The sequence below is a fragment of the Sciurus vulgaris genome, assembly GCF_902686455.1.
Source record: "Sciurus vulgaris genome assembly, chromosome: 4".
Lineage (NCBI taxonomy): Eukaryota > Metazoa > Chordata > Mammalia > Rodentia > Sciuridae > Sciurus > Sciurus vulgaris.
The window spans coordinates 158,136,024-158,151,726 of NC_136464.1; the positions used below are offsets into that span (position 1 = coordinate 158,136,024).

General features: G+C 36.2%; 1 protein-coding gene and 1 long non-coding RNA gene across 7 annotated transcripts in view; one reads left to right on the plus strand and one right to left on the minus strand.

Moving 5' to 3' along the window:
• Positions 1–501: 501 nt before the first annotated feature.
• Positions 502–15,703, minus strand: part of BRCA2 (BRCA2 DNA repair associated) — a 79,296-nt gene continuing 64,094 nt past the window's right edge. For 4 of the 6 annotated variants that reach the window (XM_079137243.1, XM_079137244.1, XM_079137245.1 and 1 more), the window contains exons 24-27: positions 15,540–15,678; positions 4,950–5,194; positions 3,250–3,396; positions 502–2,051 (exon numbers count right to left, since the gene is read on the minus strand). In XM_079137243.1, coding sequence (XP_078993369.1) covers positions 1,458–2,051; positions 3,250–3,396; positions 4,950–5,194; positions 15,540–15,678 — 1,125 coding nt within the window. In that variant the 3' untranslated portion in view covers positions 502–1,457. Of the gene's footprint in view, positions 2,052–3,249; positions 3,397–4,949; positions 5,195–15,371; positions 15,458–15,539; positions 15,679–15,703 lie in introns of those variants that run through there. The other 2 variants (XM_079137246.1, XM_079137247.1) reach the window with 2 other exon arrangements.
• LOC306659598 lies at positions 11,419–15,684 on the plus strand. Its single transcript, XR_013763347.1, has 3 exons — positions 11,419–12,789; positions 14,262–14,338; positions 15,558–15,684. It is a non-coding gene; the product is annotated as an uncharacterized lncRNA (long non-coding RNA).

Below are 15,703 nucleotides of genomic sequence, written 5' to 3' on the forward strand. Positions count from 1 at the left end.
TTATTTATAATTTTAAAAAGTAATGTGTGCACTAGATTATTTCTATAACAAGTAGTATGAATGAGAATGGAGGAGGTAATAGCATGTTTTCTAGGATTCAAAGAGGAAATCTGAATTCTTAAAATCCTTCCTGTTCACTTGAAACTCCAGTTTTATCCGGTCTCAAGTGGATCACTGGGATAATGATGAGGATATGAAGACCAAATTGTCTCATGGATGAAACTTAAATCACATTAGTAAGACTAGCAGAATACATAAGAGTAGAACATAGACTATTTCTTATACGAATGCTTCCTTAATGGATCACAGTTAAGGAAGGAAACAAGTTCATTCTTAGAAGAATTTATTCTTAGTTTCAAAATGTGTTTAGATTTGAACAAATATTACATATAAATTTAAGATATGTTAAAAACACCTGACTCTCAGCTGGTATAGTGCTTGCCTCGCAAGCACAAGGCCCTGAGTTTGATCCCCAGTACCGCAAAAAAAAAACAAAAAACAACAAAACAAAAAAAAAACACCACCACCACCTGATTCAAGAGCTGCTTCATTCTATTAACTTCTTGCCGTATCCCTTTTCTCTATTAAACTTAAGAAAGTAACAACAGTGTCATCTTCATTCAACCTGCCAACCTCTGCCTTGGTGGGGTTTCACGGAAGAGCGTTCCAGGTCCTGTGAGGGCGCTGAGGACACAGCAGGTAGAAGCAGCACCAATGTGAGAAGAACACAGTCTCTGAAACCACAGTCTGGATGACTGTTTTAAAAAAGATTATAGATCTGTTTCTCAATTAGTGTTTGAATTTTTAATTGAAGTAATGTAATTTCAGAGGTCACACTGGAATCATACAAAGGCTCCACCTTGAGGGTTCCGTTTTTCTTTGTAGTCATGCTGCCTTAAGGATGAAGAACTGGTCAGAAGAAAACCCTTACTGTGGCGTCTTTATTCTTCCTGACTTTTGAATAGGATGGAACTATAGCAGAACCAACACATGCATTATGCACATGAAACCCATTTCATAGTAGGTTACCTCTTAAAAAAACCCCCAAAAACTCCTAAAGTAGGAACTAAACTAAAAGGAATTACCTGAATCAAAATAACTGTACTAAGAACCTTGTTTCAATTATACAATGACACAGACAAAAGAAAAGAGTTTATTTACTTTTATAACACTATAGTGATTCAATCCAATCAAATATTTAAACAAGATTTTTTTGGTTTTAGTTACTAAATACAGTTTTAAGGTAGACAATTGAAATAAAAGTACACTAAAATAGAATCAAGGAAAGAATGTCTTTATGACAAATAAGTAAGTCTGAAACTATCTCATGTCTTCTTATGCAAATACTGATGTGCAGTTTGAAACTGTACATGTCGAACAAACTGGAAAGACTGAGTCAATAACTAATTTATTGTCTTTTCATTTTTGTTGCCTTTACAATCTCTTAGACATATTCTTTATTGTACTTGTGTCCTGAATCTGGTCTCATATTCTTCTGTGTTGTTTTGAGAATTCTCTTGTCCTTTGACCAGGGATGCTGTGTAATGTCTTTTCTGTCTGAGAGAATCCTTTGAACTGGAGTGGGCAGTCCTTGTGGATTCACTGATAGATGGTTGACTTTTTCCTGCTGAACCAGAGAGAATGGCTTGTGTATTTATCAGTGCAAGTTCTTCATCAGCTATGGAATCACTTTCCAGAAGAGAAATTTCATTGAAATTTTTAAGTGGACTCATTTGAGGAGAATTCAATTCTTTTGTCTTTATGGGTGTTTTGTATTTGGTGCCACAACTCCGTGGTGGCTGAAATGCCTTCTGTGCAGCTGGGGAAACAAACGTACGAATGGGACTAACAGGTGGAGGTAGAGGCAGTCGACTTAAGAAGTCCAAGGCTCTTCTCTTTTTGCAGTTTTTTGGGTCATCAATCTCTTTCTCTCCTTTGTAACAGGACTTTGAGGTCATGTGGGTGGATACAGGTGTGGACGTAGACTTCCCTTTTGGTGTACAAAGTGACAATGGACTCTGGTAATTTATCTCACTATTAGGAGAAGACATCTAATAAAACAAAAGGGGGTGGGGGAAGGAAAGATAATGGAATGAGGCAAACATCATTACCCTATGCACATGTATGAATACACAAATGGTATGACTCTACTTTGTGTACAACCAGACAGACGATACCTGTACTCCATTTGTGTACAGTGAATCAAAATTAAAAAAAACTAATTAAAAAGTAGCCTATCATAATTATGCAATAGTATTTCAACCAAAATCAAATTAACCTTTCTTTAAAAATATTACATTCTTATTCATCCAATTGCTAATACATTAGATTATTTGGAGAAAAATTCATATTTATTCCTATGCCAGAAGGAAATAATTTTTGCATAAGAGGATCTAAGAATTTACATGAAAAGAAAGGAAGATGAGGAGTGATCATAGGAAAAGAAAAAGTAGGGGGTTCCATTTAAGCAAAAATTGTCTTTTTTATCATTAAAATTAAACAGAGACATAAATTTTAAAGTATACACACTGCCTGGCCCTACTACATACTTTTCTAGCTCTGTGACCTTAACCTCTCTAAATGCCAGTCTTCTCATCTGTAATAACAGCTTTGATCTCATAGGATTGTTGTGAGGATTAAAGGTGATAATGTAGCTACACTTAGCATGTTAGCTATTTAGCCATATTAAAGGCTTTAGCTTGATTTGCATCTACTGTGAGTTTATGAGTTGCACTGAGCTTAGAAACAACCCTAAGGGAGCCATGTCTGTAGTCCTAGTCACTTAGGAGGCTGAAGCAGGAAGTGGCAAGTTCAATCCACAACTTAGTTAGATCTTGTCTCGAAAAAGTAAAAAGAACTGGGGATGTAGTTCAGTGGTAGAGTGCCACTGGGGGTTGATGCCTAATACTGAGAAGAAAAAGGGAAAAAAATAAAAAAGAACCCTAATGGTAAAGAAGAGTTCTTTTAGCAAAAAGGAACAGTCCAAAAGGACTTTTTAATCCAACATGCAGTTAGAATGCTAAAAATTAAAGCGCTTGTTTGTACTTTGCCTCCAAATGTCCCCAAAGAATTTTATAAAATTGCTTCAATAAACAAGATATAATTTTCAAGTAGCCTAAACCAATAGCAGCTATAAACCAATTAATGACACTTTCTAATTAACTTTAATCACATTTGACCATATCACATATGCATCAGAATATATCATTTCCCCCATATATAATATTTCTTAAATTTCCATGAACTTACCAAAAACTTCTTTCCTGTACCAAGGGCTGTTTGAGCAGTGTATGGCTCTGATGTGTACTCTTTATTAGGGGTAGACCACTTGGGATCATTTGCATTTAGTAGATGCATAAGTTTCTTTTCTGCATCATTGCAAAATGTATCAATATTCTGAGAAAATAAATTGGAAAAGTTATAAACTCATACATTAATGTTTCCAGCAAGTTATTTCCTTTAAGACCAGAAATAATAAATTCAGACCAGAACCAAAGAATGAGACAACCAAAATTTAATAGCAACTATCAAATATGCCAATACAAAAATTCAAAACAAACGCCAGTGATGTAGAGGAACCTAGTTGTTCAAAGAAGGGACTGAGAAGTGAGAAACAGAAGGAGGAGTCAGCAAGGACGGGAGAGTGTGTGTAGGAAAGAGGTGTAAGAGACCTTCCCAGTCACCAGCAAGGTATCACGATCCTGGATGTGGAGTGGAGGACGGGGCCTCACATTCCAGGTCTAAATGGTGCCTGACAGCTGGAGACCATCACCCCCAGTGAGCTCTCGGGGAGGTGAAGCCCAAGAACTGCCTCACTTACAGCACGGCTGTCGCAGCACCAACTGAAACAACACACAGGCTAAACTACAGGGAACTGGTTGAGGAGCCACAACTGCTCAAATACCAGCAATTTCACATCTAACAATACATAAGATTATTTTATGAAGCTTTAAAAATTTGGGATATAAATAGTAGGTACCCTGTAGGAGCACCAAACAATGAACACAACTTCCACCCACAATTTAGAAACTAGATAAATTGGAGTGTTATTCTTCACTATGCATTATGGGTCTTTAAGTAAAATACAAACACAAAATTCTTTTATGCTAGCTACTGATGCTTTTAAAATGTTATTTACACAAATTTTGAATACCATACCTTTCAAATATTAAACTACAGAATTAAGGAGCTTCTTAAAAATAAATTCTTCACTAGTTATCAATTTACAAATGCAAGTTTTTACAGGGAGGCAGCACTGTCTAGTAGTTAAAGGGTTTAGAGTTCAGAGGGCCTAAGTGTGAATCGTGGTCCTTCCAACTTGTCATATAACAAAAGACAAGCTATTTAACTTCTGTCTCTCATCAATAAAATGCAAAAAACACTTCCTGCTTCATAGGGTTTTGGGGAGAATTAAATGACTTGGGCTTAGAACAAGGCTTGACATGCAGTAAGCACTCAGTGAACATTATTAGTACATGATTTATAAAGAAATTTAAACATAAAATGCATATATGATCTAGGAGAGTAATTTTAGAGTCTTCTATTTGGGATTTATTGAAATCAAAGAGGTATAAACTGTAAGATACTAGATACAGAGTATAAATGCAAATTTGTGGTCTACATATTAACTACTCACACTGCCAATGGCTATGAACCCAGGTAACTCATACTCTTGATTCTAGTTTCCAGGGTGCCTGTGAGGTATGTATCTCTGAATATCCTTCCCACAATTTCTTAACTCGATTCCCTTCAAGACATTCTCTTCTCCCTGGTAGCTGTCATTTGCCCATTCCCTTATCTCCTCAAGTTCATGGATAATTAATGTAAGGTGAAACCTCATCTTAAACACTAACTATGCAATTTTCATAAAAGCCATTTCTCTTTGATGTTGGATCATCAAAATAGGAAACTACTACCAAAATTTGTGGCAAAGATGAAAGTAATTTTACCTCAATAGTATTTTTCATTTTGTTTAATCTCTGTTGAAAGTGGCCCTCTTTTGGACTGGCAGAAAACATGGAAAAATCTCCAGCAAATAAAGTGGGAATTCCTGACTTGGATTCTGGTCTCCACTGGAGGTTGCTTGCAGCAATTAACATATGAGGTTTAATAATGTCTTCATTAAGATCTATCCAAAACTTTATTGCCAATAAATTATGACATTCATCTGTTAAATAGACCAAAGGAGCAAGACCTTGAATGAAAAAAAAATCAGATAAATTAAAAATGTAAGGGACTGCTAATATGCCTATTTATTTTAATATATGCTAATGATAAAAATAAAATAACTGGATTTACAACATACGAAAATCAATAGCTTTCCTATACATCAACAGGGAATTTGCTGAGAAAGAAATCAGGAAAACAATTCCATATACATTAGCCTAAAAAATTTTTTTAAATATGTAAGAATAAGTCTAACCAAAGAGGTAAAAGACCTCAACAATGAAAATCACACTGAAGAAAGAAGACCTCAGAATGCAGAAAGATCTCCCATATTCATGAATAAGCAGACAATATTGTTAAAATGGTCATATTAAAAGAAATACACAGATTCAATGCAATTCTCGAAATATCAATGACATTCTTCACAGAACTAGAAAAAACAGCTCTAAACTTCATTTGGAAGGATAAAAGACCCAGAAACAGCCAAAGCAAATTTAAGCCAAAAAAGCAATGCTGGAGGCATCACAACACCTGACTTCAGATTCTACTCCAGAGCTACAGTAACAAACTGCGTGGGGCTGGCCTAAAGGAGACACACAGGCCAGCGGTACAGAACAGAAGACACGGACGAGCCCACCCATCTACAGTCACCTGATCCTTGACAAAGGTGCTGGAAAATACACTGGAGAAAAAGAGTCCCCTCCCCCACAACATTGTCTTTTATGTTTTTTGACTCTTTTTAGTTATACATGATAGTATATTGTGACATATTTATACAAACATGAAGTGTATCTTACTCTAATTAGGATCCCAGTCTTGTGGGCGTACATAGTGCAGAGACTCACTGTGGTGTATTCATATATGTATATGGGAAAGTCATGTTAGATTAATTCCACTGTCCTTCCACTTCCTATCCTCCTCATTCCCTTCATTCCCTTTTGTCTAATCCACTGAACTATTCTTCCCCTCCTACCCACCTTGTTTTGTGTTAGCATCCACATATCAGAGAGAACATTTGCCTTTGGTTTTTTGGGATGGCTTATTTCATTTAGCATGATAGTCTCCAGTTCCATCCATTTGCAGGCAAATGTCATAGAGCCATTCTTCTTTATGGCTGAGTAATATGCCATTGTGTATATATACTACAATTTCTTTATCCATTCATCTGTTGAAGGGCACCTAGGTTTGTTGCATAGCTTGGCTATTGTGAATTGAGTTGCTATAAACATTGATGTGGCTGCATCACTATAGTATGCTTATTTTTAACTGCCTTGGATATATACCTAGGAGTGGTATAACCAAGTCAGATGGTGGTTCCATTCTGAGTGTTTTGAAGAATCTCCACACTGCTTTCCAGAGTAGTTGTACCAATCTGCAGTCCCACCAGAAATGTATGAGTCTACCCTTTTTTCCCACATCCTTGCCAACATTTGTTGTTGCTTGTCTTCTTGATAACTGCCATTCTGGCTGGAGTGGGATGAAATCTCAGTGTAGTCTGAATCTGCATTTTTCTAATTGCTAGAGATGTTGAGTAGTTTTTCATATATTTGTAGACCCATTCATATTTCTTCTGTGAAGTGTCTGTTAAGTTCCTTTGCCTATTTATTGATTGGGGTTTTTTTTGTGTGTTAAGTTTTTTTCTTTAAATATCCTAGAGTTAATGCTTTATCTGAGGTACAGGTGGAAATGATTTTCTCCCATTCTGTGGGCTCTCTTCATACTCTTATTTCCTTTGCTGTGAAGCTTTTTAAATTTGATACCATCCCATTTATTGATTCTTGATTTTACTTCTTATGCTTTAGGGGTCCTGTTGAGGAAGCTGGTTCCTAAGTTGAAATGATGGAGTGCTGGCCTCCATTTTCTTCTAGTTGTTACTAGTCTTTGATCTACTTTGAGTTGAATTTTGGGCAGGGTGAGATATGAGTTAGATTTCATCCTGCTACATATGGATTTCCAGTTTTTCCCAGCACCATTTATTGAAGAGGCTATCTTTTCTCCAATGTATGTTTATGGCACCTTTGTCTAGTATAACTGTATTTATGTGGATTTGTCTTTATGTCTTCTATTCTGTACCATTGGTCTTAATGTCTGTTTTTGTGCCAATACCATGCCATTTTTGTTACTATAGCTCTGTAGTATAATTTAAGGTCTGGTGTTGTGATACATCCTGCTTCACTTTTCTAAGGATTGCATTGGCTATTCTGGACCTCTTATTTTTCCAAATGAATTTTGTGACTGCTTTTTCTATTTCTGTGAAGAACATCATTGGAATTTTAATAGGAATTGCATTAAATCTGCACAGTACTTTTGGTAGCAAGGCCATTTTGACAATATTAATTCTGCCTATCCAAGAACATGGGAGATCTTTCCATCCTGTAACATCTTCTTCAATTTCTTTCTGTGGTATTCTGTAGTCTTCACTGTACAAGTCTTTCATCTCTTTTTGTTAGACTGATTCCTTAGCATTTTTTTTTTTTGAGGTGATTGTGAATGGGATAGTCCTCCTAATTTCTTTTTCATCTGATTCATCATTGGTGTATAGGAACACAACTGTTTTATGGTGTTAATTTTATATCCTGCTACTTTGCTGAATTCATTTATGAGTTCTAGAAGTTTTCTGGTGGAGTTTTTTGGGTCTTCTAAATATAGGATCATATCATTGGCAAATAGGGATGGTTTAAGCTCTTCTTTTCCTATTGGTATCCCCTTAATTTCTTTCTTTTGCCTAATCACTCTGGCCAGAGTTGGACTGTGTTGAATAGAAGTGGTGAAAGAGGGCACCCCTGTCTTATTCTAGTTTTTAGAGGGAATGCTTTCAGTTTTTCTCCATTTAGAATGATGTTGGCCTTGGGTTTAGCATATATAGCTTTTACAATATTGATGTATGTTCACTATCCCTAGTATTTCTAGTGTTTGGAACATAAGTGAATGCTGTATTTTGTCAAATGCATTTTTTAATCTACTGAAATAATTGTGTGATTCATGTCTTTAAGTCTATTGATGTGGTGAATTATACTTATTGATTTCTGTATGTTGAACCAACCTTGCATCCCTGGGTGAACTCCACTTGATCATGACGCACTATCTTTTTAATGTATTTTTGTATGCAATTTGCCAGTATTTTATTAAGAATTTTTTGCACCTATGTTCGCAAGGGATATTGGTCTAAAGTTTTCTTTCCTTGATGTGTCTTTGTCTAGTTTTCGTTTCACAGTGATACTAGCTTCATAGAATGAGTTTGGAAGGGCTTCCTCCAAAAAGACAGTCTTTTTTATTACAAATGATGCTGGGAAAACTGGTTATCCGTAGGTAGAATGAAACTTGAGCCTTATTTCTCACCCTGCACAAAAAATCAACGCCAAATGGATAAAAGACCTAGAAATTAGACCAGAAACTATGCAACTCCTAGAAGAAAATGTAGGGTCATCACTCCAACATGTAGGCCCAGGCAATAACTTTCTCAACAGCACCCCTGGAGCTGAGGAAATAATGCCAAGAGTTAATAAATGGGATAGCATCAAATTAAAAAGCTTCTGCACAGCAAAGGAAAGAATTAGGAATGTCAAGATAGAACCTACAGGATGGGAGAAATTCTTTGCTAGCAGCTCTTTTGACACAGGATTGATGTCTAGAATATATAAAGAACTAAAAAAACTTGACACCAAAAAAAATCAATGACCCAATAAAAAATGGGCAAATGAATTAAATGGACACTTCTCAAAAGGAGAAATACAAATGACCAACGAATATATGAAAAAATGTTCAACATCATTAGCAATAAGGGAAATGCAAAGCAAAACTACACAGAGATTTCAACTCATGTGAGTCAGAATGGCTGTCATCAAGAATACAAATAATAAATGCTGGAGAGGATGTGCAGAAAAAGGAACAGTTTTACTCTGTTGGTGGGATGGTACTGGGTGCTGAAGGTGTGCTGAATTGGCATTCAGTGACGAGCCTGGAGCCTGCCTAAGCCTAAACCCTACCCAGGCGATCCGCCTGTGGGATTTACCTCTCTTCCTCCAGCAATCCGGAAGGTGGAGTGGAGCATCACATTCCAGAAGACCCCACCTAAAACCCCACCTAAAACTGAGGAGAAGAGAAGCTGAGACTCTTTTGAACTCCAATGGAAAGAATTCTTTAACTTTTCATTAAAATCTTTTTAAAAAATCTTTTTCTCTATTTAATTGTACATGGGCACTTATACATATTCATATTTGTTTTTTTCTCACATTAGCATTTTTGAAGCCAGTTATTTTTCATGGATTACTTTTTTGTGAACTAGAATGTTTGATTGGTATATTTTGGTTTTGTTTTGTATTCTTTTGTTTTTATTTTTAATTTGTTTTAAAATTTTTACTTTATATACATTGTTTTCTCCTGTTTCCCCCTTGATTCTCTCTTCTGCTAATAGTCAATCTCTATTATTCTCTCTTTCACTCTTCCTTTAATTTTTTACTACTTCTCTCCTCCTCCCTTATACACATCACATCCTATATCACTTCTGTTCTCTCCCTGGCCACTATTTGAAATTATAAACCCTGCAAACTTGCTGTTTTTATTGCAGGCAATAACCAAGCATATCGTTTGTTTATTGTGATAATTAATGTTGTAGATGTCATAGTAGGAACTATTTGGTTTGATGCAGTATACTGTTTACACTGGTGGTGGTTATTATTTGTCTCCCCCTATGCACTGAGGTATGGGAAACCTTCAGGGACACTGTAAGTCCACAGGGTAAAAACTCTACCGCCTCACATCCATAATGTTAGATGGATAAACACACAACGTGAATAAGCAAGGCAACAAATCGTCCCAAGCAAAACGAGATACTCCAATAACAGAATCCAGCATCACCAGTGGAAAAATGTCAGAGGAGTTTAGAATGTATATAAACTGAATTGGGAAGTAAAGGACGGTGTAAGAAATGTAATCAGAGAGAAAATACAGGAAGTGAAAGATAACTTCAATAAAGAGGCAGAGATTTTGAAAAAAAAAAAAAAAAAAAAGACAAGTAGAAATACTCAAAATAAAGGAAACAATAAACCAAATTCAATAGAAAGCATCAACAACAGACCAGACCACTTGGAAGACAGAACCTCAGGTAATGAAGACAAAATATATAATCTTGAAAATAGACCACAGAGAGATGTTAAGAAACCATGCACAGAACTTCCAAGAACTATGGGATAACATGCAAAGACCAAATTTAAGATTTATTGGGATAGATGAAGACACAGAGACACAAACCAAAGGACTGTATGCTCTTTTCAATGAAATAATATCAGCAAATTTCCCAAACCTGAAGAATGAAATGGAAAATCAAATACGAGAGGCTTACAGGACCCCAAATATACAAAATAACAACAAACCTACACCAAGGCACATTATAATGAAAATGCCTAACATACAGAATAATGATAGAATTTTAAAGGCTGAGAGAGAAAAATATCAGATTATGTATAGGAGGAAAGCAATTCGGATCTCAGCTGATTTCTCAACCCAGACCCTCAAAGCTAGGAGGTCCTGGAATAACATATACCAAGCTCTGAAAGAAAACGGATGCTAACCAAGAATCCTATATTCAGCAAAATTAAGCTTCAGATTTGAGGGTGAAATAAAAACCTTCCATGATAAACAAAAGTTAAAAGAATTGCAACTAGAAAGCCTGCACTACAGAATATTCTCAGCAAAATATTCAATGAGGAGGAAATGAAAAAAAAGAAAAAATTGAAAACCAGCAAAGGGAGGAACTACACTAAAGGAATAGTCACTCAAAGAAGATAAGAATTCAAATTAAAAACTAGAAATAAACCCAAATGACTGGGAACACAAATCACACCTCAATAATAACATTAATGACCTAAACTCATCAATCAAAAGACACAGACTGGCAGACTTGATTAAAAAATAAGACCCAACAATATGCTGTCTCCTAAAGATTCACCTTATAGGCAAAGACATCCGCAGACTGAAGGTGAAAGGATGTGAAAGAACATATCACTCACATGGATCTTGTAAACAAGCAGGGATTTCTATCCTCAGATAAAGTGAACTTTAAGCCAAAGTTAATCAGAAGGGACAAAGAAGGCCATCTCCTACTGCTTAAGAGAATTATATGTCAACGAGATCTAACAATTGTAAATATTTATGTCCCAAACAATAGAGCATCTATGTACATCAAACAAACCCTTCTCAATCTCAAGAACCAAATAGATTACAATAATCTCAGCAGCACACAGATTCTTCTCTAACATAGACATTGTTAAGTAAGCTATTGCATGCTGGCATACGATTATATTACCTTAATATATTTTTAGCTTCTCTAGAGGGTTATTTTGATAGCTTCTTTCCTATTGATATTAATTTTTGTGTTCTCGCTTTTTTCTTGATTAGACTTGTTTTTTATCAAATTTTAGCTGTATTATTTCTTCTCTATTTCATTTTTTTTGCTCCTACTCTTATTTTTTTCCTTCCTACTACAAAATTTGAAAATAATTTGTTATTCCAGCAAGTACTTTAAGTTATAAATGTTCATCTAAGTATGATTTTGTACCAGAGATCCTGATGATATTTTAAGCTTTTGTTATCACTTAGTTCAAAGCACTTTTCATTTACTTTTCTTGTGCTTTTTTCCTTACCCTTTGAGATAATTTATAAGTGTGCCACTAATTTTGAAATAGTTGACATGGGGGTGGGGTTCTATATGTATATTAAAGTTATTTCTAATGTAATAAATCATTTAGGAAATAGTCTGCATTATTTCAAATTAAAAAATAAATTGATTCTATTGGTTACATACATGTCAAAACTGATGAAACTGCATACTTCAAACATGTGCATTTTACTGTACTTCCATTTTACCTCAATAAAGTCATGGGAAAGGCGTCCTTGCGATGCCTACATTGCCTATGCTCTTTCCCCTCCATTCCCCTGTTCACTTCAGCTGTGCACTCCCACCGCTCCACCCGCAGGCTCCGACACAGTGCCAAAGCCAGGGGTCAACACTGAGTCCTCACCTCACTGTCAATGCTGCCAAAGGGCATTTCATAGACGTGATCACTCTAACACCAGGCAATTCTCATCTCCTGGCTTTTGGGATCCCACAGTGTCCTCAGCATTCCTGCCACCCCTCTAGCTGCTCTCCTGTTCCCTTTACTGGTTCCTTTTTATCTCCTCCACTTCTGGGCATCAAAGTGCTTGACTCAGGCTTTGGATCTCTTCTCTACTATTTCCCTGAAGACTCCTAATAACCAACTGTCAAGTAGACACCTCTACTGAGATGCCTAATAAGACCTAAAACTTATCTTCCAAAACCAAACTTCCGAATTTCGCCACAAATGTGCTTTCTTGCAGTCTTTCCCTCTGAGTGAACGGCAACTCTATTTTTCTAGATGCTCAGACCATCCCACACTGTCCCTCTACCTTCAAAATACAATCAGGATCTAACTGCTTCCTGCCATGTCTAGTACTTCTGTCTGGCCCATCATCATCTCTAACCTAAGTTTTCCCAATAGTCTCCAACTCATTTCCCTGTTTGTACCCTCAGGTCCCTTACAGCCTATTCCCATAGAACAATAAGATGTGTGGAGAGTCATGGCACGACCAAGATGAACTTATATGGTATGGTGACAACAGAGCATATTAACAATAGCCAATGAAAACCCCACAAAGCAGTAAAACACAAATGACCAAACAAAACTCATTAAAAAATGGGTACATAGAGGCTGAATGTTTTCTCTGATTTTGGATGACAGGCAAATAAATAGCGGAGAAAAGAAAGAAAAAGAAAGGAAAAGGGGGTATTTCATTAAAATAGATCAGTGAAGTAGATGAAGGGGGATAAGGGGAAGGGAGAGATAAGGGAAGAACAGCAGAATGAATCTGACCTTCCTAGGTACATACATGAACATATTGCAGTGACTCTCACTGTCATGTATATTCACAAGACACTAATAAAAAAACTTATAAGTAAAGAGCAGGAATATCAGTAGAGTAGAAGGAAAAGAACAGGGTGGAGAGAGGTGGGAAAAGAAATAGGAAATACTGGGGACTGAATTAGAGCAAACTGTATTCCATGTTTTTATAATTATGTTGAAATGAATCTAATGTTATATATTACTAAAAAGAACCATTTGTTTTTAAAAGGGCAGAGAGCAAAAAGCAATAAGTGTAACTCATTAAAAAATAAAACTCAAAGAATGGAAGAAAACTTCCCAATTCATAACTGATTCAAGCTACAGAACTCAGTAAGAGAATAGCCAATAAAATGTATGCCTGCATATAAGATGATAAATAGCTCTTCAAGGCGAAAAGACTGCAGGACCAAAGAAATAAACTGAGCACAGTAACAGATCATCACAATGGAACAGATAAATAACAAGGAACAAGACATACACAGCGTATTGCAGGAAAAAAAAAAAAAAAAAAAAGGACACAAAGGCTGGTTATAATTCTGGTGAATAAAGATGGAAAGGACAAAAAAGATAGAAGCAATGACATAAAAGTAAAAGTAAAAGTAAAAGTAATCCAACCCAGGGCTAACTGGTATTGCTGAAGTAGGGATCCTAATAAAGATATGCTCAAAACCAGAAAATTTCCCAGAAATATATAAAACACTGAATCTGCAGAATAAAATAACATCTATGTTCCAAGAGAATGGTATACAGAAAGCTTTTACTAATACACAGTTAAGATTTTAGACTTCAAAACACAAATCATTAGGTATTCTGAAATAAAATCAGTCATTTAGGAAAATTCCCCATTTAGGGAAAAATCAGGCCAGTTCTAAACTGTTCCATGGCAAAACAAGGGAAAGGGAAAAAGCATGACCCCATAATATTTCACAGGCTGAGTACTCCTTATCTATAGTGCAGGACCCAGAAGTGTTCTGGATTTTTTGCATATTTTCATAAACATAATGAGGCATCTTTGGGATGGGATCCAGGTCTACACACAAAATCCATTTATGTTTCTTACATATCTTATACATGTAGCCTGAAGGTATGTTTTCTCTTTTATCGTGGTACTGGGGATTGAATGCAATGAGTGCTCCATCACTGAGCTATGTCCCTTTTTTTTCCTTTTGAGATAAGGTCACACTAAGTTGCCCATACTGGCCTCAAACTTGTGATCCTCCAGCCTCAATTCTCCTGAGTAACTGGGTTTTCAGGTGTGTTACATCATGCCTAGCTACCTTAAAGTAATTTTATATAGCATCTTTAATGTACTACATTTGACTATTACCTATCATATGAGGTCAAGTGTGGCATTTTCTATTTGGAGTGTTATGTTGGTACTCGAAAAGTTTCAGATTTTGGAGTATTTTGTATTTTTTGGATTAGGGATGCTCAATCTATATACAGCCCAGATGTAATCTCAAAATTAAGGCAGCAGGTATACACATTTTGAAAGTGTGAGGATCTCATGGAATATGGTACATTTGAAGCCTTCTTAAAAAACGAAATGAAAATGGTAAATTTTAGCCAAAGAACTGAGGAAGGGAGAAATCATGTTTGGTAAAAACAAAACAACAATAACAGTAATAATCTACCCTTAAGATCCTATCTTGCATACACTGGGGGAATAGCAATAATAAAGTCCTTGTCCTTATAGAGCTTATGTTCCTAAAGAAGGAGAGAAAAGCATAAGCACACATTGTCAGGTGCTGAGGAATGCTATGGAGAAAAGTGAGGCAGGGAAAAGGGAGAGAGAGTGCTGGGCTGGAGAGCAGAGGGGGTGCTTTTCTTTTGGGAAGAGTGGTCAGGGAGAGGATATATTTGACCACAGACTGAAGGAGCGGCGAGAGCACAGGCTCTGAGATGTAACAGCAAGGACAGAGTCACAATGGCTGGAGTGGCAGAAAGAGTTAGAACCGAGGCTGAGGTGCCTGGGACACAGTAAGTCATCAAGAAATGGAAGGCTTTGTGAGTACAGAGGGACTGAAGCTGGGCTGTGATCACATGCAGTACTCAGGCAGATAAGGGTATGATATAGATAAAATATATGGAAAGAATGTGCTGTCACATTGAAGAGTAAAAGAAAGAAATTTGGCTAAGATGCTGGGAAGCAATAAAAGCTGAAGATGTTGGAGGTTTATATGGTCTGCTAATTGAGCAGATTATAATTATTTGATAGTAATTACTACTATCCTGCAAAAACATTTCTTTAAAATAAGTTGCACAGAATGGGATGCATGCTGTTACCTTGAAAATAATGCAGAACTGCTTTTCCTTAATCAGAGATTAAAAGATGAGTCCTTTCACATCACTAGTTAGCAAATTCCAGTTAACTGGAAGATTCAATTAGTCATTAGGAAGATAAAGTTTAAAAGACAATGTTTTTCAAATTAATCAATAAAAAGCTATAATTACCTCTCTTTTTCACAACAGAAACCACAAATCCTATTAGGTCCACTTCAGAATAAGGTGGCTGAAAGTCTGGATCTAATAGTCTGTTGAAGTGAAGGGGCTCCCTTGGATGATAAACCTGCAATAAGACTTCATCAGAAGCCTACAGAAAACAAAACAAACCAAAT